The sequence below is a fragment of the Euleptes europaea genome, chromosome 9, assembly GCF_029931775.1.
Source record: "Euleptes europaea isolate rEulEur1 chromosome 9, rEulEur1.hap1, whole genome shotgun sequence".
In the NCBI taxonomy this organism is placed as follows: domain Eukaryota; kingdom Metazoa; phylum Chordata; class Lepidosauria; order Squamata; family Sphaerodactylidae; genus Euleptes; species Euleptes europaea.
Genome location: NC_079320.1, coordinates 15,396,815 through 15,423,440, shown reverse-complemented (window position 1 = coordinate 15,423,440; position 26,626 = coordinate 15,396,815). Strand labels below are relative to the sequence as shown.

At 42.8% G+C, this 26,626-nt stretch overlaps 1 protein-coding gene across 1 annotated transcript; it reads left to right on the top strand.

Moving 5' to 3' along the window:
* The first annotated feature begins 549 nt into the window (after positions 1 to 549).
* LOC130482432 (estradiol 17-beta-dehydrogenase 11-like) lies at positions 550 to 26,626 on the top strand. Its single transcript, XM_056855140.1, has 7 exons — positions 550 to 759; positions 4,713 to 4,820; positions 7,372 to 7,503; positions 12,315 to 12,421; positions 22,098 to 22,235; positions 25,096 to 25,212; positions 26,536 to 26,626. Exons 1-7 carry the CDS (start codon positions 550 to 552, stop codon positions 26,624 to 26,626), a joined length of 903 nt encoding a protein of 300 aa, XP_056711118.1.

Here is a 26,626-nt window from a genome sequence, read left to right as displayed (position 1 = left end):
GAGTCGCAATCATGGGTTTAAATTGTGGGAGGAAAGGCTGGATATTAGGGGAAATATTTTTACTGTAAGAGTTTTTCAACAATGGAATCAGCTACCTTATGGGCTATTTAGATTGTTCCTTTTTTTCCCCCTTCTCTTTATTTTGATCTCAGTGTGACATTGTCCAGGGCCAAATTGGCCATATGAACAGTATCATTAAAGTAAGTATAGCCTGATCTCATCAGATCTCGGAAGCTAAGCAGCGTGGGTACTTGGATGGGAGAGGAAGGCAATGGCAAACCACATCTGCTTTCTCACTTGCCTTTAAAGCCCACACCTCAGCTGCGATTTGACGGCAATTTACACGCACATTACTGTTGTTATACTTCCGTTGTGCAATACATTGGGCCTGCAGGGTGTAATGTCACCGCCTACCTTGTTTCTTCAGAGTGTGAACAATGCCAACGTTTTTCACTTTAATGCATGTGCTCCCTGCCTCCTGAGCGCACCCAGCTAGTCTTCCAGCACAATAGAGAGGTGGAACGGTGGGCAGTTAAAAGAAGAAGAAGGATGCATTTGCTATTACAGGGTGTTATGATTGTTTTTATTGTATTATATTATTACGTGGAGGCGCTGGTGAAACTTTTCATTCCGAAGAAGAAAAAATCTCTCAGCGGAGAGATTGTTCTGATTACTGGAGCTGCCCATGGACTTGGAAGGGAAATCGCTTGTGCATTTTCCAAGCATCAATGCAAATTGGCTCTTTGGGATATCAATAAGGTACATGCAGACTTTCCTTCCACTTGAGGCTTACCTGGTACCTACCTACCTTTCTTTTAGGAGTCAGTCCAAAATGTTTATTTTTTACTCAGGGTTGTAACTAAGAGTTTACATCTTTTCCTTTCCTTTCTTTCTTCTTTTTTTTAAAGCTACTTCTGTGGCCTGCTTCTAGCCTGAGGACTGTTTTATGGATACCATTTTAGGCTGCTGAATTGTGTTTTATGCTGTTTCTATGCCTTGGCATGGGTTTATGACTTGGTGTTATGCTGCTGGTTTTATGATTTAATTGTTTTTTTGTTGTTTGGATTGTTAGATTGGATTGTTTGATTATTTCAGGTCCTGAGCAAGTCCCATCTGTCATTAAGCTTGCAGGGTGATCTTTGGCAGTACCTCTTTTTTAATCTGGCCTGCCTCACAGGGTTGTGGCAAGTATAGGAAGGGAGCGCCATTTATGTCACTCTGAGCTCTATGGTGATACAATAGGATTAAAATATATTAGATAAAACAGGCTAAAATCTCTAGGGTCAAGTGGTGGTTTCTTTTGTAAATAAACTCTGGCAGTTTATTCATACAGCCAGGATGCACAAAGATCTGTATGATTGCCAGGGGAATTGATTTCTTCTGATCACAGATCACTATTCCCATTTCCCCAAAACTCCTAAACTGGACAGCCTAAGTGCCAGTATGGTGATCCTGCCCTGTAAATCCATTTTTGCAAGACACGGATTATCCAAGCTAGTGTAGAGTGACAACAGCCATCAGTTTCTGCCTTTGAAGACATCAGGGTTCCAGACAACTACAAGACTATGGATCTCAGCTTCAAACATCCAGTCCCCAGTTTCCCCAGAAAAATGGCTTTGTTGAGGTAGCCATCAAAATTATAAAGATGCAGTTAAAGAAGAATGTGAATCCTTATAAAGGGCTGACAGAATAAAGACAATGACAATAATAAGATAGAACCAGTGGCAGGAAGGTGGTTGAGGGAGGATGAAACCCCAGACTCAATCCATATCCAATAGCAGGACAAAGAACTTCTTCCATCCAGAAAAGAAGAATCTCCTCCTTCATGCTATAGAACAAAAAATGGACAAGAGGTTCACCCACCATAGAGAATGGATTTGTAGGACTAAAACAATGCTTTTGAGGGGAGACATGAGAGAAGTTCCTGGTTCAGGGGTCAAAGCGAAGCCCAAAGAACCTCCTAGGTAGACAACAGGGAAAACCTAGAGTGTACAGGTCATCAGTTAAGCCAGTCTGTTTAATAAAGTTCTGTTCTGCTTGATGATACTGGCAATTTGGGCATCTCTCATTCCAGAGTATTTAATTGCCCAGCTACCTGCTTTTATGAAGTGTGCTGGATTATCTTGCACCAGTAGAAGACAAAGAGTTGGTTTTTATACCCCGCTTTTACTCTACCATAAGGAGTCTCAAAGCGACTTACAATGGCCTTCTCTGCCCCCCTACAACAGGCACCTTGTGAGGTGGGTGGGGCTGAGAGAGTTCTGAGAGAACTGTGACTAGCCCAAGGTCACCCAGCAGGCTTCGTGTGGAGGAGTGGAGAATCAAACCAGGTTCTCCAGATTACAGACCGCTGCTCTTAACCACTACAAGACGCTGGCTCTCAGCCGTTAGAATTATTTGGACACCCACTGGTTCAGATCACATCCTGTTCACCAGGTACAATCAGGTGAACTCTTCAACAGTTGGCTTTTTCTGGTGTAAACCGCCCCACAAAGGTGTTGTACGTAGCATTTGTCGACTTAGCTGTGGCTTTTGACTCCATAGACAGAAATTGCCTTTGGACAAAGCTAGTGGGAATGAACATCAACAGGCACTTAATATTCTAACTATGTAAGTTCCATATGGATACCTGTGCCCAAATAAGGGTAGGAACATCTGGATCCTTAACCAATAAAATTCCAACTTGCAAGGGCGTAAAACAGGGATGTGTATTGGCTCCCTTGTTATTCACAGTAATTTATATATAAATAACATAGTTGAGAGGCTTTCTGGACAGCAATTTTTTTTTTCAACTTCTCTTGAGCAGCAAAAAAATTCAGTTCTACTATATGCAGATGATATGGCCTTAGTTTCCCTTACTAAAATTGGACTTAGACAGTTACTACAACAATTGGGAGAATCCTGCAAGTAAGAGGCCCTTAACATTAACTATGAGAAGACAAAGGTATTGGTCTTCGGGAAAAGGTCAAAAAGTTCTTCCTGGAGTATATAGGCTAACCCAGTTAAACAATGTAGCTCTTTCAAGTACTTGGGAGTTACATTTACAGAGATGCTAAATTGAAATGTACATTTAGCAGTTATTAAGTCCTCTGCATTACAGATTGTGGGATCCATCTTAAGATTTTATTATACAAAGGTGGGTTTTCTTATTGATGCAATTCTAAAATTATTTAAAAGTAAGGTCATCCCACATTTACTGTTCGGAGTGGAAGTATGGGTATGGAAGGAAGGTACCCTTTCTAGCTTAGAAGGGATTCAAGATCTTTTTTCCTAGATGTATTTTAGCTCTTCCTAAGGGGACACCTGTGGCCCTGATGACAGCAGAAACTGGTCTCCCTTCAGTCAGGACTTGCACCCACCAAGCAATTGTAAAACACTGGAAGAAATATAGAACAGCTAGAATAAACTCATTTAGTGGACAATCGTTCAACCACTTAACGTCTAAGGATTCGTCACGCCATAGATTTATTAACAACATTCTTGCATGTTATTCCATTCCTGACGACCTTCTAGGTATTTCATCTGACAAATCTCACCTTAGAGAATGGGCGTTCAATTTTGATACACTGATTGACAAAGCAATAATTTTGGAATCTAAATTTTCATTATGGTTTAAATTCTTTAAAAATTATCATCTTAGTACCCCCTACTTGGCTAATCTTTCAGTGTGAAATCTCAGAGGGGCCTTTGCAGCCTTATGCTTCCAGACTGTGCCAACGGCTTTTTTGACTGGACGTTACAATCAAATGCCAAAGGATCGACATCTATGTATTTGTGGAGACCCAACTCCAGAGGATCTAGTCCATTATGTTTTATCATGCCGGTTGTATGTGGAACCTAGAGCCAAATTCTTAGATGGGGTATTGAAAGGTGTAAACTTTAGCTCTGAATCTGAAAAAATGATCTTATTATCAGACACTGACTTATTTAAATGTTCCTTGTAGAATGTCACTATTTGCCCTGGCTGCAAAGAAGAAAAGAGCCAAAGAGGTTTTAAAGAGAGTAACTGTTTAGAAATTTTTAGAGAAAATGATTTTTTAAAGTTAAAATTATTTATATTATATGGTAAATTATTTATATTGTATGGTACATTTTGTCAGCTGTTTTTTTTTTTTTTACCAATTCAGTTATTAATTTTTAACTTCTAACTTTTAATGCTTTTATTTCATGAAATTTTGGAAAACTGTATGGTTATTTTGTAATGGTCTGTGGCTATTTTGTCTTCCTGATGTTCAGCTGGAATCTTACTATGGCACTTTCTGCTTTAGGACACAACAATAGTCATCTAAAGATATCTTCACTGTTTTCTGACAGTAATGTGGTGTCATCTGCATATCTCAGATTGTTGATTTCCTCCCACCAATTTTCACTCCACCTTTATCTAAATCTAACCCAGATTTCCTTATTGGGTGTTCTGCGTATGGATTAAAGAGATAGGGAGATAAAATACATCTTTGTCTAACAGCTTTGCCATTTGGAAAACATTCTGTTTCTTCATACTCTGTTCTAATAGTAGTCTTTTATCCAGAGTACAGGTTGCACATCGAAACAATAGCTGTTGTGGCACACCCGTTTCTTTAAAAACCAACCATAGCTTTTCATGATCTGCGCAATCAAAAACTTTGCTGTAATGTATGAAGCACAAGCTGGTTTTCTTCTGACTGGTCACCCTGCCTGTGGGTTATGGAAATTTCTCTGCTTTTTACTTGCAGCATGGGATTGAGGAAACAGCAGAGGAATGCAGAAAGCTGGGTGCTGCAGTCCATACATATGTGGTAGACTGCAGGAAGAGGGAGGAAATCTACAGAACTGCAGATAAGGTAAGATGTCATTGAGGCAGATCTAGACCCTTCTCCAAGTCTGCACAGGCATCACAGAAGAGGCCATGGCTTAGTGGTCCACTTGGAAGGCCCCAGGTTCTATCTATAGCATCTCTCTTTAAAAGGATCAGGTAGGAGGTGATATGAAGGACCTCTGCCTGAGACTCTGGAGAGCTGCCACCAGTCAGAGTGGACGATATTGGTGTTGATAGATCAATGGTCTGTCAACGTAGTGGGGCTGTAACTTAGTTTGTAAAGCCTCTGCTTGGCATGTCCCAGGTTCAACCCCCAGGATCTCCAGTTAAAGGGACTAGGCAAGTAGGTGATTTAAAAGACGTCTGCCTGAGACCCTGGAGAGCCGTTGCCAGTAGACAATACTGACTTTGATGGACCAAGGTTCTGATCCAGTATAAGGCAGCTTCATGTGTTCATGTGTTCAATAGTCTGTATTGCACTCTTTCAAACACTGCTTTTCAGGGCTGTCCCAGGTTCACTTCTGTGCATGTGTACTTAGCAATGGCCCCCACAGAATTCAATGGCACGTAACTTTGCCTCCAGTTGAGGTCTGCCACACAAGCAATAACGTCTAAAGGTTATGAAACGGAGGTAAAACTAAGTTTGACTTGTTATTAGCATGGCCACCCTATAAAGAACTCCTTGGCGATATATATCAAATGTTGATTAATATACATTTTAGGGGGGGGCTATAAAGGTAAATGGGAAAATGACAGCAAAAGTCATATTTTGCAACAAGAATGAGATTGGATTTGGGTTAGGATATCTTGGAATTTTATAAAAGTGTATACGAAGAAAAGTATTGATAAATGGGCAGCACATTCCTGAGGGGGGGTGTGGATCCATGGAGGCCAGGAGCAGCGCAGCCATGCCGCCTCCTCAGAGGCTTCCCAGCCGCTGCGGAGAATAAAAAAGGCGAAAATTGGGGGGATGCCCCCATTGAAAACAACAGGGCAACACCAAAAAAAGTGTTTTAGCCTTGCTGCAGCAGCGAGGGGCATTCCAGGGGTGGAAGGGCTTAGGAAGCTGACTAAAGTCAGCTTCGCCCCTGGGACCTCCCTGGGACCACCCACCCCCACACCGGCACTGCTGTTCTCTTCTGGGATTTAGTTCCCGGAGAGGCTGCACTGGCAGGAGAGCTCCGCGCAGCTCCACAGCACTCGGGTGCCAACGGGAATGCCCCCCCCCCGTGCCAGTGTAAGTGCCCCTTATACCATGATAAGGGGGCACTTACACTGGTGCGGGGTCACGCCACCTCCAAACGACTCCCCCACCCCAGGAATGCACTGTTAATTTGAGGTGGTATTTGATACCTTTAAGGTTAAAGCATCTTTGTAATTTGGTCAATTCAGATTGTTGGCTTTGACCGATCCCAAATGCAGGTATCCAGCATAAGTTTGGGGAATGCCCGTTAATTATACCATTTTGGAAACAACATTAAATATTACTTAAAGATATTATTGATTACAGAATACCATTGGAACCAAATGTTTTTCTGAGGTTTTGTTTGTTGGCTTTTGCATCTGTGTCAGTTCTGATGACGTCAAAATGGTTACAGTGCTGGTTACTGTTGCAGGAAAGTGTATAGTAAATCCATGGAAAACTAAGGTTTCGGTATCAGTTCTGAATGCGTATAAGAAGATTTGGCCCTCTTGACTAAGACGAGTCCTTATGAGAGAGAAATGGAGAGACCTCAGTCAAATAGATTTGTAAGAAACTGGATTTTATTGAACATCGGAATATGAATTGTTGTGATTTTTTGACTAACGTTAAATATACTTTTCTTTAATTTATATATGTGTGTCCAGGTCTCCCGCTATAGCCCAGTGTGTGTGGGGGGGAGGGTTAAAACCATAGAGTTTTGGTGGGATGCTTAAACATCACACCAATGTGATGATGTCATTTCTGAGTTTGTGCTTTGCCGTGATGCCTGTTGCCTGTCATTTGCATACCCTTGCCCCCTAAACCGCCTGTCAGTTGCCAGTGCTTGGCTGGCAACCCTAAAACTGTGCCTCTTCCCAGAAGTACAGTGTGTGTGTTACAGGGAACCAAATATGTCCACGTTACATTTGTGTCTGTAAATGTGTAGATCATCATGAACAGGCGTTTCTTTATTTCATATCACACAGCATTGACTGAAAAGTGTCATCTTGGAAAACAAACTGTTGGTTTTTCTTGGCTGGGTTGTGTGTTTTTTAACTGAATCACTCCTTGGGCCCCAGCTTGCCAACTGTCATATCTACTATCAAACTTAACATATATTTAATATGGCACAATTATATAATCCTGGCTCACGGACTACATGCTTTGGAACTTTAGATTCTCTTTTAAGACTGACGCTCTCTTAAACCCGCTGAAATCAATTGGTTTAGAGTTCTCAACTCTGTGCTGGATCCTGCTGGTTGTATTTTGGACTGGAAGAAAACTCTATTACAACCACATATTTGAGATCAACTGTATTCCTATAACAAGAAAGAGTTTAATCTTAATTCTCTCTGAATTTTCAATCTTTGTGGATTTATTTACATTTTTATAGGTGAAAAAAGACATTGGAGACATCAGTATCTTGATTAATAATGCCGGAGTGATAACCACAGGATGTTTTCTTTCAGTCACGGATGAGCAGATCCAGAGCATGTTTGACATTAACGTTCTTGCTCACTACTGGGTAATTGTTGCTGGTATTTTAAAGCTTTAACTGTAATGTAAGAATTACTAATGCCATGTTATAATAACATATATGGTATGCAGGGTATGCCGAATGTGATGTTTTAAAATGTAATATTTTAAATTTAATATTACTTTCAATTTAATATTAACACTGAGAATATGATTTCCATATTTCCCCGTACCTAATTATTCTGAGTACCCAGCTCGCTACGGGTAAAGGGAAGATGACTGGGGAAGGCACTGGAAAACCACCCCATAAACAAAGTCTGCCTAGTAAATGTCAGGATGTGACGTCACCCCATGGGTCAGGAATGGCCCGGTGCTTGCACAGGGGACCTTTACCTTACCTAATTATACTGTCATTTTCAGCACAGTCCTAAACAGAGTTGCACCCTTCCCATTCCATTGACTCCAGTCAGTTTAGAAAGGTGTAATCTCCTTGGGATTGCACTGTTTATCAGTTTGCCTAGCATGTGATTATACTGACACTATTCTGTTGGGGTAGATTTTGTCAGGTATTTCTCTCATATGCTCCAGTAACCACATTAATTTGCAATATGATCTCTAGTACCTCATCCTTTTCTGAATCCAGCTTAAATATCTGGCATATCTCATTCCATATATACTAACAGTCTTTGTTGTAAGATTTTGAGCTTCACTTTACTCGAGTGAAAAATTAATGCAATGGTCTGTTAGTTTACTGCAGTCTTGGACATCTTTTTCTGAATTGGAATGTATTTTGAGTATTCCCAGTCTTTGGGCCATTTTTTTGTTTTCCATATTTATTGGCATATTCTTGTTGTTGGCATATTTGTATCACCTTTTGCTTCTCGTCTATCTTTAGCAATTTGCTTCTCGTCTATCTTTAGCAATCTTTTAGCAATTGCTAAAAGATAGCAATCTATCTTTAGCAAGTGTTTCATCAGTCATCCATCGAGGCTTTTCATTTCTTTTGGCTACAGGAATAGTCCCTGTGCATTCTTCCTTGATAATATCTCTGGTTTCAACCCATAGTTCTTCTGGTTCACACTTACTCGAATTTAGTAATGCATGGTCATTAAACTCTTCAAGAATGTTGTTTAGATTGTACTGTGGCAGTGGCACTATGAATGTTTTGGTGTTTTTCTTTAGCTTTATTCTAATTTTTTATATTAAAAATTTGTGGTCTCTACCACAATTAGCTCCTGGTCTTGTTTAGCAGAGAGAACAGAGCTTCTCCATCTTCTGCTTCCAATTATGTAATCTATTTCATTTCTTTGTTGGCCATCTGGTGATGTTCCTATATACAATCGTTTGTTCAGTTGCCTCAAACGTGTGTGCTCCTAGCCCAAATCTTCCAAAAATATTTGATTCTATCTTGTTTCCTACTTTTGCTTTTCAGTCACTTATAATAATCAGCACATCTTGTTTAGGTTTGTGATTAATTTCTTCCTGGACACTTGCATAAAAGCTTTCAGTTCTTCCTCATCATCATCTGTAGTTGGGGCATAAACTTAAATGATCATTATGTTTACAGACTTTCCACGAAATCTGATTGATATTATTTGGTCAGGCTTTGCATTATAGCCACTGGTTGCTTGTGCTACATCTCACTTCACTATTAGAGCAACTCCATTTCTTCTGTGTTTATCATTCCCTGAGTTGTTACCCCAAACAGGAAGTCTCCACTTAAGTTGGGGGAATTAGCTGCAGACAGAGAGCGAGAGGGGGTAACTGGGATCGATAACCTATGTATACCAGGATCATCCCTGGTGAGAGCTCTAAAATGAGCAGGCGATTGTATAATTGAAATGTGTGTGTTAAGTGCTGTCGCTTCCGACTCATGGCGACCCTATGAATGAAAGTCCTCCAAAATGTCCTATCTTTGACAGCCTTGCTCAGATCTTGCAGATTGAAGGCTGTGGCTTCCTTTATTGAGTCAATCCATCTCTTGTTGGGTCTTCCTCTTTTCCTGCTGCCCTCAACCTTTCCTAGCATGACTGTCTTTTCCAGCGACTCTTGTCGTCTCATGACGTGACCAAAATACGATAGCCTCAGTTTATTCATTTTAGCTTCTAGGGTCAGTTCAGGCTTGATTTGATCTAAAACCCACTGATTTGTTTTTTTGGCGGTCCAGGGTATCCGTAACACTCTCCTCCAACACCACATTTCAAAGGAATCTATTTTCTTCCTGTCAGCTTTCTTCACTGCCCAGCTTTCGCACCCATACATAGTAGTAGGGAATACGATGGCATGAATTAATCTAGTCTTGGTGGCCAGTGACACATCCTTACACTTCAAAATCTTTTCTAGCTCCTTTATGGCTGCCCTTCCCAGTCTCAATCTCCTTCTGATTTCTTGGCTACAGTCTCCTTTTTGGTTGATGGTGGAGCCAAGGAATAGAAAGTCTTGAACAATTTCAGTTTCCTCATTGTCAACCTTAAAGTTGTGTAATTCTCCTGTAGTCATTATTTTTGTTTTCTTGATGTTCAGCTGTGGTCCTGCTTTGGCACTTTCACTTTTAATTTTCAGCAGCAGTCGTTTCAAATCTTCACTATTTTCTGCCAATAATGTAGTGTCATAAGCATCTCTCAAATTATTAATGTTCCTCCCTCCAATTTTCACTCCACCTTCATCTAAATCTAATCCAGCCTTCCTAATTATATGTTCTGCATAGAGATGGAGAGATAGGGTGATAAAATACATCCTTGTCTGACACCTTTGCCAATTGAAATAGGCTTAACTAAAGTATAAAAATTATAAAAACAAGAAATATATTTCAAGCAATGAAGATGCACCCACAAAGCATATAAGAGCTGACTAAGAGAAAAGGGAGGAAGTTGGATAGGGTTTCAGGGAAAGGTGGCAGTTACCAATCTTGAAGGGACGTCCAGGGAAAGCAGTGCTGAGGAGGAAAATGACTGGCATTTCCAGGAGTAAAAGGAAAAGCCCACACGAAGTTGGGTGTGTGTGCATGGATCCAGAACACACACACCCCTATGATTGGCCAAAGGACTGATATTTATACCCCCAAATGCGCCCTGATGTAGTGAGAGGTAAGCTGGCAAGAAAGCCAGAGACAAAGAATTGATTTCTTTGTCCTTCAAAGAAGACACTGTCCTTCAGTGTTACTACTCTGAAGATGCCGGCCACAGCTGCTGGCGAAACGTCAGGAAAGAAAATACCAAGACCACGGTCACACAGCCCAGATAACCTACAAGAACCAAAGAATTGATTGCTTTTCCAGGGTTCCAACAAAAGGTTGGGAAAGGCTTGATGGGTCACCAGGACCCAAGAGAATGCCTGGGCTATTCTCTCGAATGCTGATTGATTGCAGGGATGGGTGCAGAAAGGGTAAGTAATGGTCTGCTTGGAGAACTGATTAAATCACCTTAAGGTGACACAGACGGGATGAACTAGCCCCATTGTCTGGCCAGGCGCACCTTAAAGCCAGGGGGAAAGTTCAGCGGCCTACCTCCTTCCTGCCCAAACTTGACATACGAGATGGATCCCAAAACTCTCTGAGGAGCATCCATTTTGTGGAGAACAGTGTTTTACTTTTATGCTCCCTTTGGCCCCCGTGCCTCCAGGGCACCCCTTAAGGCAGGGGTGGGGAACCTCAGGCCCGGGGGCCGTATGCGGCCCCAGAGGACATTTTTTGTGGCCCTCGGGAGCTCTGGGAACCCTGCCGCGGGAACCCTGCCGCGGAGCTCTGGGGGGGGAGTGCACGGAAACTGGGGCCCGGTTGCTTGGTGCTCCGTGTGCCGCCGGGTGTGTGTGTGTGGGCAGGGGAGGTGGGGTGGCTGGGGCCCGGTCGCGCAGGCCGGCACGCGCGGGGGTGTGTGTGTGTGGAGGCTTTTCTCTCTTCCTCTTTTTTTGTCACTCTTTCTCCTTTCTCTCCCTCTCTTCCTCCCTCTTTTCCTGTCTCTTTCTTTGTCTCCCTCCGTCCTTTTTTTTCTTTCCTTCCGTCCTTTTCTTTCTTTCTCCCCCTCTCTCCATTTCTTTCTCCCTTTCTCTCTCTTTCTCCCTCCCTCCCTTTTCCTCTTTCTCTGTTTTCCTTCCTCCCTTCCTCCCTTGCCAATCGACTGTGGGCTGCGCCCCTCTGGTGCCTTGTTTTATGGGGCCCACCGCTGGCTGCCCTCCCACCTGGAAGGGGGGAGTGGGGGCGCCCTGCAGGCCTTCTCTGGGTGGCTTCCCGTGGGGTTGCCAACCTCCAGGTGGTGGCTGGAGACCTGGCAACCCTAGCCTCTCCCCCCCATGAGAGATCTACCCCTGGTATGGCCCCCGAAAGATGTTATAAATGTGCGAATGGCCCTTGGCAGGAAAAAGGTTCCCCACCCCTGCCTTAACGGGAGGAGGGGTCCGACTGCTTACAGAGTAAAACACTTTGCAATTTTCTGACTGAAAATGCCCTAGTCCATTCCACTTTAGATCACTCCCTCCCAGGATTGCCATGTTTAAACATTCCATTTCTCATATTATGATTTCGAGTTTGCCTTGATTCATACTTCTTGCAGTCATAAATCTGCAGTCATAAAGTCCCTGCTTGCAACCATAAATCTTGTATCATTGTATGTAATGAGTCCTATTGCATTGCTTATCCTATATCTCATCCTGTTGGTTGCATCGTCTTACACTGAGCGATCATCCTTGAGCCTCTCTGAGGACGGTGGACTGCAACTGAGGAAAACATAATAAATAAATAAATAAATAAATAAATAAATAAATAAATAAATAAATAAATGAGAATGGACATGTTTCGGATTGAAAACTTCCTCAGCTTTGGCTTCTAACATTTGCTTGTTTGTTTTACTTTTAATTGTTTTCAAGACAGTGAAAGCATTCCTGCCAGCAATGATGGAGAGAAACCACGGCCATATTGTCACAGTTGCTTCACTTGCTGGTTTTGTGGCTGTACCATTCATGGTGACTTATGTGTATGTATAACCTGATTGTCATGCATGGTAGGAATAAATTCAGTCTTAGCGGGTTGGATCCCATGGATCTGTTCTGCCATGGCGTGCCTCCCCATACGGCCACCTGCCTTTCCCTGATCCAAGAGTCTTCTGCTTGAGGCATCGCTGCTGGCAGAATAGTGCCATAGGATCCAACCTAGTGTATGGGTAATATTGTTGCTTATTAGGGTTGCCAACCTTCAGGTACTAGCCAGAGATCTCCTGCTATTACAACTGATCTCCAGCTGACAGAGATCAGTTCACCTGGAGAAAATGGACGCTTTGGCAATTGGACTCTAAATCTCTGGGCTGCAGATGGAGGAACAGCTTGTTTCTAGATGTACATCAGTGCATGTGCGTTAGCTCAAAGGCACTATTCAACTCTAAGGCTCTATCTAATATACCACAGCTGCTGGGGGCACAGTTGGAACAGTTGTGTGCCAGTTTTTAGTATCTTTTTATGTCAAATAACAAACATCTTTCTGGCTTTCAAAGCAGCAAAAGACAGGTTGTTTTGTGTTAAATGAACATATATTAATTTTATGCCAGCATGGCGTAGTGGTTAAGCGCGGTGGTTTGGAGCAGCAGAGACTAATCCGGAGAACCGGGTTTGATTCCCCACTCCTACACATGAAGCCAGCTGGGTGAGCTTGGGCTAGTCACACTCTCTCAGCCCCACCTGCCTCACAGGGTGTCTGTTGTGGGGAGGGGAAGGGAAGGTGATTGTAAGCCGGTTTGAGTCTCCCTTAAGTGGTAGAGAAAGTCGGCATATAAAAACCATCTCTTCTCCTTCTCCTCCTCCTCTTCTTCCTCTTCCTCCTCAGTGTCTAGAATCAAAGCGGCTTACCATCACCTTCCCTTCCCCTCCCCACAACAGACACCCTGTGAGTTAGGTGGGGCTGAGAGAGTGTGACTAACCAAAGATCACTAGCCCAGCTGGCTTCATGTGGAGGAGTGGGGAATCGAACCCCGTTCTCCAGATCAGAGTCCACCACTGCAAACCATCGCTCTTAACCACGCTTCTCTTGAAGCTGAGCTCCCTGGCCCCACCCCTGCCCAATCCCCAGGTCGTCTGCATGGTGTGAACACTCGGAGGAAGTGTCTGTATGTACCTCCCCGTAATCGAGGATGCTGTAAGAAGCAAAAAATGCCACTCTGTTCTGTAGCCAGATTCAACCCAGACACAGAGACGACTCAGGTCTTAAAAAAAGCGAGAGGGAAATTTTAATTTTAATTTTTGCTAGCAGAAGAGAAAGAGTCCAGCCTCGTGGCTAAATGAAACTCTCCCAAAGGTGTCATGCCTCTTTTCAGTTTTTATACAATCTCGACGTCTTTGTCCTCTCAGATGTCAGATGCATCATAGTTCCGTCATTCATCCAGCCCTCTGAGTTCAATTTACTGCTTAGCTCACCCCTTGTTGTTTGGTACAAGTCTGTAACAAGTATCTTAAAAAGGCACCTGTTCAAATTCTAACAAAAACTTCAGCAGAAGTAAACTTTTGTTAGGATATACTGCTCCCTACTGGCTTATATAGATAACTACAGCTTGCAAATATAAAATGGTATTATAAACTTGTGCCTTCATAAAGGGCAAGAGTCCAGTAGCACCTTAAAGACTAACAAAAATATTTTCTGGTAGGGTATGAGCTTTCGTGAGCCACAGCTTTTTTTGTTAGTCTTTAAGGTGCTACTGGACTCTTGCCCTTTTTGACTACTGCAAACAGACTAACACGGCTACCCACTGTGAATTGTGCCTTCATAGAATAATATTTTTCTGTGCTCTTATCTTTTTCATATATCTTGTGAATGACTAACATGCTAAGATTGGATCAAATAAATTGCAATTCTACACTTCCTGCAATGCTGCTTTCCAAATTTCGCTAATCACGGGAAGGGAGCGTGCACACAGATACTTTCTCCATACACCGGTGCTGTGCTTAGCCAGCAACCACATGGAGGGGGAGGACAGAGCCAGCACGTTAATGCCGACTCTCCTTCTGTGTACATTAAGTCAGCATGCCAAGGGGTTGTGTGTACAGGGCTACGGCGAGTTGCTGTGACACTTAAAGGAAGGGCCTTTGCCAGAGGCTCAGTGGCAGTTTAATCCAGGGAAGAAAGGAAGAAAGCGGTGGTCCCAAATGCGGCTTCCACAGATACCATAGTGCTAGGGTTGCCAGGTCCCTCTTCACAACTGGGGCGGAGCCTGAGGAGGGCGGGGTTTGGGTAGGGGAAGGACTTCCATGCCATAGAGTCCGATTGCCAAGCGGCCATTTTTGCCAAGTGATCTGATCTCTGTCGGCTGGAGATCAGTTGTAACAGCAGGAGATCTCCAGCTAGTACCTAGAGGTTGGCAACCCTACATAATGCCCACCTTTTCTCCCAAAAGCATGTATCCTCCAAAATGAAGTCTCAACCTTGGCTTTTTCCCAACAGGTGGCATTTCAAATCAGCCTAGGAGGTAGGGATGAATAGAAATAGTCTGGCGATTTGTATAATTTATTCACTCATTTCATCATATATCATTTATTCTTATATTTACCTTTGAATTTCTTAATTTTCTCCAAGTAATGATATGGTTCCTATTATATATTATGTTCACTATGGGCGAAAACGCATGGTCACTTTAGCCTCCTTTAATCCCTGTTTTAGCCAGGATCGAACGCACATTAGGCGAAACGCATGCCTTCGATCCTGGCTGAACCCTGGCTGAAACAGGGATTATAGGAGGCTAAAGTGACCATGCGTTTTCGCCCTATGTTATCTTCAAAGGAGTTCTTTGGCATGAGTCCTTCTAATTCCCTGTAGTAGTAATCTCAGTTCTGTTTATCTTTTATGTTCTGTTTTTATCAATATTATAAAATATTGATAAAAAAACAGCCCAGGTGGCATTGCCTTTTTGTTTGTAGAAACCGCTTCCTCCACCATAGGAGGACGCTTGGCTTGGGACCTTCAAACATGTTGTGATTAGTCACCACCCCGCGAGGGCCATTTTGTGCTGGTACTCACTACCACTTCTCAACATTTCCAAAGTAGCCACAGGCTTAACAGGATTAAAGAGTTGTTTGCCAGTATATGTAGGAATGACTCCATTAGTGGGCGGAACCAGTTTTTTTTTTTCTGTCCTCCCTCAGTTGAAAATATGAGCCCTGTTAAAAATTAGTTGACCAACACGAATAGGGTTGCCAACCTCCAGGTACTAGCTGGAGATCTCCTGCTGTTACAACTGATCTCCAGCTGATAGAGATCAGTTCCCCTGGAGAAAATGGCCGCTTTGGCCATTGGACTCTATGGTATTGAAGTCCCTTCCCAAACCCCACCCTCCTCAGGCTCCACCCCAAAAACCTCCCGCCTGTGGTGAAGAGGGACCTGGCAACCCTAAGCAGGAACATAGGTAACTCTCCAAGTTTAGCCCCTGAAAAACAGTAGTTTTGCCCATGTGCCAAAAAACCCTAACAACCCATTATTGAAAAAGTTACAGGCTTTAAGTGTGTGTGTTAAGTGCCGTCAAGTCGTTTCCGACTCATGGCGACCCTATGAATCAACGTCCTCCAAAGTGTCCTATCCTTAACAGCATTGCTCAGATTTTGCAAATTGAGGGCCGTGGCTTCCTTTATAGAGTCAATCCATCTCTTGTTGGGTCTTCCTCTTTTCCTGCTGCCTTCAACTTTTCCCAGCATGATTGTCTTTTCCAGCGACTCTTGGCTTCTCATGATATGTCCAAAGTATGACAGCCTCAGTTTAGTCATTTTAGCTTCTAGGGTCAGTTCAGGCTTGATTTGATCTAAAACGCACTTATTTGTTTTTTTGGAGGTCCACGGTATCCGTAACACTCTCCTCCAACACCACATTTCAAAGGAATCTACTTTCTTCCTATCAGCTTTCTTCATTGTCCAGCTCTCACACCCATACATAGTAATAGGGAATACGATGGCATGAATTAACCTGATCTTAGTTGCCAGTGACACATCCTTACACTTAAGAATCCTTTCAAGCTCCTTCATGGCTGCCCTTCCTAGTCTCAACCTCCTTCTGATTTCTTGGCTGCAGTCTCCCTTTTGGTTGATGATGGAACCAAGGAATAGAAAGTCTTCAACAATTTCAATTTCCTCATTGTCAACCTTAAAGTTGTGTAATTCTCCTGTATATGTATATGTATGTGGTTTTTAAAAAGATGACAGAGAAAACACGTACATGAGATAATACACAGTGACCAAGTATTGGGGAATCGGGGCCCCAGTTCCTGTAAAGGGAACCCCGATATTTAATTTATCTGCTACCAAATCAGAGGGATTGGATCGTTCCTCTTGAACTATGAGAATTGAGATCACACACACGCACAAAAGAGGCAAGACGCATTTGTCTTGAAGTAAAACAATCTTTACTCTAACTCAGGGTAGGGAAAAAGTCACTGGGATACAAAACAAATAATATCTGTCTACATTCTATGTTTCCTATACTTGCCAAAACCTTTGGCAAGGCACTAAGCTTACTTACGAGTAGGCACCCTTAGCAAAAGGAGAGCCTCTCTCCATCCTGCCTGTTCAGCAGTCAAGCAAGAAGAAAAAGAGTGGTGGTCAACTGCTTTCAGTTCTAACAAAGAAATCGAAAGCAGTTGAACATGCAAAATAGTTGTATACGTGACCCTCGGGCACGACTGCAATGGCCACTACACTGACCATTAGGTTAGTTGCAATATTAACCCTTTAACTGTCTGATATGTAACAAAGCTCGCTCTCTAATACCCAACAATCCCCTTTTCGAGGTTTAGTTACATTCAGACATATAAACACAATGCATCACGCAAGTATTCAAACTGTTGTCTGGGCAGTGGCTTCGTCAGGATATCGGCCACCATCTCTTTACTTTCACAGTACTTCACTACTACGAGACCTCTTTCTTGTTTGTCCTTTACTGAGTCCATTTTGAGTCGAAGAAGTTTCTTCCCTTTCTTAGAGTTTTCGCCATTCAGTAGTGCTATACACGATTGATTGTCCTCAAACATTGTAGCAGGTGTCAGTTCATCTAATCCAAAGTCGCGTAGCAGTTCAATTATCTCTTCCAGCTCTGTACATGTGCACTTGGCTGCTATGCATTCTGCTTCAGTTGAAGATGTTGACACAACTTGCTGTTTCTGGCTGGTCCAGGAGATTAGGTTTTCTCCAAAGTAGAATAGATATCCACTTGTAGATTTGCTGTCTGTTCTAGTACCACCTAGACTAGCATCCATGTATCCTATCAGTTTCAGCTCAGTATTTGGAGTTATCTTCAACTTCAAATCAATAGTTTTCTTTAAGTATTGTGTGAGGTGTTTGATTGCATTCCAATCATGTTCTGCAGGTGTGCTGGTCCTTCTACTTAGGATTCCAACTGCTGCACTTATATCCGGTCTACTAACGTTGCTCAAGTATAGAAGTTTTCCAATAGCTTCTCTGTATTTGTGATTGTTAGGCAATAGTTCACCTTCGTCTAGATCCATATATGAAGGGTCAAGTGGAGTGTCCTTGGTCTTGCACTCCTTCATATTCATGAATTGCAGAAATTCCAGTATCTTGTTCCTTTGATTGATTGAAAATCCATTGTCTTGGTTTCTTTCAATCTCCATTCCAAGATAGTTCTTTACTTCTCCAAGTAGTTTCACTTCTACTGATTCATTCAGTTTGTTTGCAATTTCTTTTGCAGCTTCTTCAGTGTCAGAACAAATCAGAAGATCGTCTACAAAGGCCAAAACAAAGTCCCATCCATCATCCTTCTTCCTTCTGAATAAGCATTTCTCTATATTTCCTTGTTCAAAGCCTTGAGCTTTCAATAATGAGGTTAGTTTGTGGTTCCATGCTCTTGCTGACTGTTTGAGCCCATATAAAGTCTTTTCAAGTTTACAAACTTGATTTTTAGTATCACAGTCCTTTAATCCTGGTGGAAGTTCCATGTATATTTCTTCTGATAATTCGCCATTCAGGAAAGCTGTTTTGACGTCGAGTTGCAGTACCACTTTATTCCTGGAGGCGGCTATACTCAGCAAAGTCCTTATAGCCGTGTGACTAATCACAGGTGCGTAGGTTTCTGTGTAGTCAGTTCCATACTTCTGGGTAAATCCTTTTGCAACTAGTCTTGCTTTGTATTTGTCAACAGTTCCATCCGAATTTTTCTTGACCTTGAACACCCATTTACATCCCACAGTCCTTTTGTTTGGTGGGAGTTTGGTTAGTTTCCAGGTATTATTCTTCTGCAGTGAGTCTAATTCTTCTTGAATTGCCTTCAGCCATCTTGACCGCTCCCCATCGGGCAACTTTTGCAGTTCGTCCCAACTTGAGGGTTCCACGTGGCTGTCAATTCTAGTGAAAAGACTCAGTTTCTCTGCTGGTATTCCTTTTGTAGTCCTTGTAGATCTTCTTAAGGTCTGAGAGGGTTCCGCTGTTCCATCAGCACCGGGATCAACCCCTTTTGAATCTGCAGTCTCTTGCTGTTCCGCAGGAGCAGGTGGATTGCAATCCCATGCTGTAAATGGAATCTCTATGGTTTCCTCTTCACAAACCTCTGGATCATCAAAGTTATTAATTTGTTGATTATTAATAACATTTCTTTCATCTATATATACTGCATTCAATATTTGTAAATTGTAAGTCTTAATGTCCATTATCCTGTACCCTTTTGAGAAAGGATGGTATCCCACAAGAATTCCAAGTTCTGTAGTAGGATCCATTTTTCCCCTTTTCTCCTTTGGGATGTATGCAAACACACGAGATCCAAATGCTTTCAAGTGTTTCAGACTAGGCTTCCTGCCATTCCATCTTTCATATGGAGTCATGTTGATAGCACTTGAAATTGTCCTGTTGTAAAGGTAAGCTGCTGTATTCACACATTCTCCCCAGCAGGGGTAAGGCAAGCCTGCCTGTAGCATTAAACATCTTGCACTTTCCATCAGAGTTCTGTTAAACCTTTCTGACAACCCATTGTTCCTAGGGGTATATGCAACTGAGGTTGCATGCTCTATTCCTTCAGATTCAAGAATTTCTTTCATTTCTTTATTAAGGTACTCAGTCCCTCTGTCAGTGTACAATAACTTTATTCCTCTGTCATGTTTATTCTTCATCAGGGCAACATAAGCTTTAAATTTTTCAGCTACTTCAGTCTTTGATTTCAACAAATACACATATGCAAATCTTGAAGCGCTGTCTATGAAATGCAGAACATATTTTGCCCCTCCTGCTGAAGCCTTGAGTGGGCCAATCAAGTCTGAGTGCACTTCTTCCAAAATCTCTGCCTTAACACTGCTTGGCCTCTGCACGTGCTTAGGCGCTGTTCCCTTTCCTCTGAGACACACTTCACAACGTTCTTTGTCCTTAAAGCATTCCTTAACTGGCATTCCACAATCAATCAGCAGTTGCTTCACTGACTTAAAGTTTTTATGAGCTAGTTTCACATGCCATTGGTACAAACAGTCCTTGTGGTTACAATCTGCAGCCTTCTGCTCTGTCAATCCTTTATTAAAAGCAACTAGGCACTTTGATTCTTCCTCAACATTATCCTCATTTCCATCAAAATCACTTTCATCAGAATCAACATAAGCATATTCCTCCAATTGACTTGCAACATTCTCCAGGCAGTAGTGCGAGCCTACTGATAGCACTGGGTATTCTCTTCCTTTAGAATCAAATAAGCGACATTTGTCTTTTTTTATAGACACTTCAAAGTCTGCATCCACTAATTTATTAACGGACAATAAATTTTCATCTGAATTAGGCATTAGGAATACGTCTTGTAAGGTTAAATGCATTACATTTCCACAATAGCTTTGAATTGCAATAGAAACTTCTCCTTTCTGAGTGCATAGAAATCTTTCTCCACAAGCCATAACTAATGTTTCATCACAAGGCTCTAGAAAGTCAAAAGCTGATCTCAAGCCAGACACATGTACATCTGCACCACTGTCAAGAACAAATGTATTTACACGCTTTAAATAATCTTTGGTTGAGGCTTTATTCGAGACTAGATAAGCCTTTGGCTGGTGGGGCCATCTGGGCTTCCCTTGGCTTGGACTCCCTCTTGTGGATGATTGGGGCTGTTGCCTCCCATTTCCATCCCTCTCCCTTTGTGAGGATTTGGCGGGCTTTTCTTCCCGGCGAGAGGGGGGGAATTTCTCCCTTTGTTTCACGTTTCTCACATTGAAACGACCGGTGACCATGCCTTCCACACGAGAAGCATCTGATTGTGGATTTGTCATTTACACGCAGTACAGACACTCCACGAGATAATTCCCTCTCTTGGCTCCTGTCTGCTTCAAACTGTTTAAGTGCAGTCACCAGCTTAGTAAGGGTTAAGTCCTCTCTACCCAAAAGATTCCTTTTTTCAGCGTTATATTTAGAATGCAAACTTCCCAGAAATAGTACGAGAAACTCCTCTTCACCGATTTCCCCTCCTACAGCCTTCAACTCTGATTCCATATCTTGCATTTTCTTAAGGTGTTGCAAGAGGGTCATATCTCCAGACATTCTATTTGCATACAGTCTAGTTTTTAAAATCATTTTCTGGGTTTTTGACACAGTTCCAAATTTCTCATTGAGTGCATTTAGCATTTTCCTGGCGCTATCATTATTCAAAATTATCGCAGTTTCTTCCGGATTAATTGCATTGGCAATCAAATTCATTGCCTGGGCATCTGCAATCTTAAATTTCTTAAGGGCTTCTCTATCTGTGTCAGCTGGCGGGTCTTCATTCAAAACGTGATTCACCCCAATTGCTGTTAAAGCATTTTCCACCATTCTCTTCCATACTGGAAAGGAGGCTTGGGTGATATGGGGGACAGAAACGGATTGGGGCCCTTTTGAATTCATACTTTCCTTATCGTTGCTCATTCCAGCGGCTCAGGGCTGCTTTCCTCCTCACAGGATTCAAGCGCGGGGTTGTGTTTCCTGCCGTCCTTTGCAGACCAGGCTGCTGGCTCCGTCACAGGAAAAATTCCCTCTGGGCGTTTGTAAATCCTTTCGTCTCCAGTGAAGATCCCAAAAGCAAAAAAAGAGTGTGCGGTGTGATCCTATCTCAATAGCCAAAATAAAAACCAAGCGTACTCAGCTACCACTTATTGGGGAATCGGGGCCCCAGTTCCTGTAAAGGGAACCCCGATATTTAATTTATCTGCTACCAAATCAGAGGGATTGGATCGTTCCTCTTGAACTATGAGAATTGAGATCACACACACGCACAAAAGAGGCAAGACGCATTTGTCTTGAAGTAAAACAATCTTTACTCTAACTCAGGGTAGGGAAAAAGTCACTGGGATACAAAACAAATAATATCTGTCTACATTCTATGTTTCCTATACTTGCCAAAACCTTTGGCAAGGCACTAAGCTTACTTACGAGTAGGCACCCTTAGCAAAAGGAGAGCCTCTCTCCATCCTGCCTGTTCAGCAGTCAAGCAAGAAGAAAAAGAGTGGTGGTCAACTGCTTTCAGTTCTAACAAAGAAATCGAAAGCAGTTGAACATGCAAAATAGTTGTATACGTGACCCTCGGGCACGACTGCAATGGCCACTACACTGACCATTAGGTTAGTTGCAATATTAACCCTTTAACTGTCTGATATGTAACAAAGCTCGCTCTCTAATACCCAACACCAAGAATCTATGAGTAATTTCTTACTTTTCCTCTCTCCCATCCCCCAGCTCATCCAAACATGGTATTGTTGGATTTCATCAGTCTTTGACAGAAGAACTGTTTTTGTTGGGAAAGGATGGAATCAAGACATCATGTCTATGTCCGAGTTTTATTAACAATGGCTTTGTGAAGAATTTACCTAAAAAGTAAGTACAGCAGAGAAATTTTGTCTAAAATCCCATTACTACCACTAGCACGTATCCAGTCATACTGTTCCTCTAATGGAATGGGATCTCCATTTGTGGAAGGTGGAGTTCTGCATGTCCACTGATTATTCTCTCCCCATTATAGACCCCTACTTTGAAGAAGAAGAGTTGGTTTTAATATTCCGACTTTCTCTACCATTTAAGGGAGAATCAAACCGACTTACAATCACCTTCTCTTCCCCTCCCCACAACAGACACCCTATGAGGTAGGTGGGGCTGAGAGAGTGTGAATAGCCCAAGGTCACCCAGCTGGCTTCATGTGGAGGAGTGGGGAAACCAACCCAGTTCACCTGTGCCCCCTGTGCTGCTGCTGAGGGTCTGCTAACCCCACTGGAACAAAATGTCAGGGAGCTCAGCAGTAGGAGAAGGAAGCAGAAAAGTCCCACTCTGTGAAGTTGGCAAATGTCCGGATACACAAGAGTATCAGGGCATGCTGTAATGGTCATATCACTCCAATCTTCACTAGCAGCCAATTTGTTTCCAAACTCAATTCAAGAGGCTAGTGATGACTGAAAAAGTTCCAAAGGGGCCCAAGTATCGGATGTAGGGTTGCCAGGTCCCTCTTTGCTACCAGCAGGAGGTTTTGGGGGCGGAGCCTGAGGAGGGTGGGGTTTGGGGAGGGGAGGGACTTCAATGCCATAGAGTCCAATTGCCAAAGCGGCCGTATTCTCCAGGTGAACTGATCTCTATCGGCTGGAGTTCAGTTGTAATAGCAGGCGATCTCCAGCTAGTACCTGGAGGTTGTAGGAAACAAGCACCGCTGTGTACACCCAGATATTGTGACAAAGTGGTCACTGTATGATTGTTATGAACATTTATGTTGATAAAAGGCTATCTTTTGACAATTTCTGTTAAGAAAAAATATTATTATGGGAAGATTGTGGTTGGCAACTGTGTCAGACTTCTGCTAGTACCTGGAGGATGGGAGAACGAAATAGACACCACTGTACAGGTATCAACAGATTTGGAAATTAGTACAGGAGCGAAGCTGATTTAAACAAAGTGCAAAAATACTTTATAAGCTACCACATATACGACAACATATGACAAGTAACTTACTTGTCATATGTTGTCGTATATGTGGTAACTTATAAAGTATTTTTGCACTTTGTTTAAATCAGCTTCGCTCCAGTACCTGGAGGATGGCAACCCTAACTGGATGGGGGGAAAGCAACACTTTCACATATAATTCTGCCTGAGATTTTCTAGATCGCTTTCCATGTATCCACACACCTGAAGGTAAACAACTATTGGAGAGAAGGTCTTTTCTGTGATGGCAACTGCACTTTAGAATTCTTTCCAGCGTTGTGTAGTGGTTAAGAGCAGCAGATGCTAAACTGGAGAACTGGGTTTGATTCCCCACTCCTCCACTTGAAGCCTGCTGGGTGACCTTGTGCTAGTCACAGTTCTCTCAGAACTCTCTCAGCCTCACCTATCTCACAAGTTTCTTGTTGTAGGGGGGTTGTAAGCTGCTTTGAGACTCCTTACGGTAGAGAAAAGTGGGCTATAAAAACCAACTCTTCTTCTTCTTTCTCCAGGTCGTTTCACTTTGTGGAAGCCCATCCTATTCATTCAGCCACTTAACAATATTCTTTACAGGTGGGGACCAGCAATAAAGTTGCCAGGTCCCTCTTAGCCACTGGCGGGAGGTTTTTAGGGCAGAGCCTCAAGAGGACGAGATTTGGGGAGGGGAGGGACTTCAATGCCATAGAGTTCAATTGCCAAAGCAGCCATTTTCTCCAGGTGAAATGATCTCTGTTGGCTGAAGATCAGTTGCAATAGCAGGAGATCTCCAGCTAGTACCTGGAAGTTGGCAACCCTAACCCACAAGGAATTGTGGGGTGAATTTCCCTCTCCCCCACTATTTCTCTTCTTTGAAAGCACCCATACCGTCTCCCCCTTTCCTTCCTTCTCTCCTTCCCATCCACCAGCTAGCCTACCCTTATCTTCTCCCCATCTTATTTTGTTTTCTTCACTCCTTTTCACCCACCCACCAACCTTTTATCTGTAGGGTTGCCAACCTCCAGGTACTAGCTGGAGATTTCCTGCTATTACAACTGATCTCCATCCAATAGAGATCAGTTCACCTGGAGAAAATGGCCGCTTTGGCAATTGGACTCTATGGCAATGAATCCCTCCCCTCCCCAAATCCTGCCCTCCTCAGGCTCCACCCCAAAAACTTCCCGCCGGTGGTGAAGAGGGACCTGGCAAACCTATTTATCTGCTCCTCCATCTTCAGCTATATCTATTATTAGTTTACTTCATTTATGGCTCACCTGTCTCCACAAGATGATATAACAGTGTTTAAATCACTGAGATGCTACAGGAACACTAAGGTTGCCTGCCCCTGACGTAGGGTTGCCTGCCTCCAGGTAATGGATGGAGATCTCCTGCTATTACAACTGATAGAGGTCAGTTCCCCTGTAGAAAATGGCCACTTTGGCAATTGGACTCTATGGCATTGAAGTCCCTCCCCTCCCCAAACCCCGCCCTCCTCAGGCTCCACCCCAAAAACCTCCTGCCGGTGGTGAAGAGGGACCTGACAACCCCTAGGAGACTTTGGGGGGAAGATAAGCACTCATCCTCCCTTGAAGTATGATATGAGTCCTGTACATACTTGTAATAGCAGTGTTACTTAGCCTTGATACCAGTCATAGCATGGTTGTCAGCATTAGTGGGTGTGCAGTTCCACCCATTAATGTCCATAGCATAGGTTTTAATTCATGCCAAATATTAGAACTTTGGGCATGTGGGGCATTGCATATATATATAATTTGTTGTTGTTTTCATTATACTGCAGAGCTGTTCCCACTGTAGAAACTGAGGATGTTGTCAATAAACTGATGGAAGGAATACTGACTAATCAGAAAACGATTTTTGTTCCACAACTGGCAAAACTCTTTACGATAATATTAAGGTGGGTATGATGCCTGTTATAAAGAAAAGTAATATTTGTCTGATACTGAAGATTTATAAATGTGCATTATTTATGGTGCAAGCAAATAATAGTAATAATGGCAGCAGATTCAAATAGGTCACAGAATAGGTAACTAATAACAATATAACATTAACAATTGCAAAATATATCACTACGCTTGAACCAGGGCCTCAGAGAACTGTAGCAGTTGGGTAGGTTCTATATACTAATTGCCTAGTCAGCCACATGAGAACTGAAGGTTTGACTTTCTCCTCCCTTGTGTTATTTTCCATTGAAGATCCCACGTCGGTTGCAGGCTTTTTTGCACAATTGAGCTGGATACTGCTCAAGTACAGCTTGATGCCATTATGCTGTCGGATCATGAAGCTGTTTTTGAGAAACACCCAGGTCAGTTGAGCAAAAACGGGCAATGTGTATACTGCCATCCCCGCCTACAGAAGACACTTCAGTTTTGCTCATGTGTTGAAACACATCTGAGGAAAAGCAATTTGTGTTCACTTTTGGGCACCACAATTTAAGAAGGATGTTGACAAGCTGGAATGTGTCCAGAGAAGGGCAACAAAGATGGTGAGGGGTCTGGAGACCAAGTCCTATGAGGAAAGGTTGAAGGAGCTGGGTATGTTTAGCCTGAAGAAGAGAAGACTGAGGGTTATGATAACCATCTTCAAGTACTTGAAGGGCTGTCATATGGAGGATGGTGCTGAGTTGTTTTCTGTTGCCCCAGAAGGTCGGACCAGAACTAACGGGTTGAAATTAAATCAAAATAATTTCCATCTAGACATTAGGAAGAATTTTCTAACAGAGCGGTTCCTCAGTGGAACAGACTTCCTTGAGAGGTGGTAAGTGCTCCTTCCCTGGAGGTTTTTAAGCAGAGGCTAGATGGCCATCTGTCAGCAATGCTGATTCTATGACCTTAGGCAGTTCATGAGAGGGAGGGCATATTGGCCATCTTCTGGGCATGGAGTAGGGGGTCACTGGGTGGTGTGGGGGAGGTAGTTGTGAATTTCCTGCATTGTGCAGGGGTTGGACTAGATGATCCTGGTGGTCCCTTCCAACTCTATGATTCTATGAATTTGATAGAGTAACTGATGTTATCGGTAGGATTGACAGGTCCCCACTCACCTTCGGCGGGAGGTTTCTATGCCGATCTTGTTTGTGCTCGTGTGCGCTCGCGCCAACGCAGCACTTCCAGTTTACAACCGGAAGTACATTCTAATAGATCTCAAATTAGGGCAAAAAGGATTCTAAGAATAAATATGTTCAATGCCATTGTAATCCCCCCTTTTACATTTTTCTTTCCAGGCTTCTGCCAGAACGTGTTTACAATAGTTGGGAAATAATAGAAAGAGATTGGATTGATAGCTATAGAAATCAGTGCCAAAGGAGTAAGTAA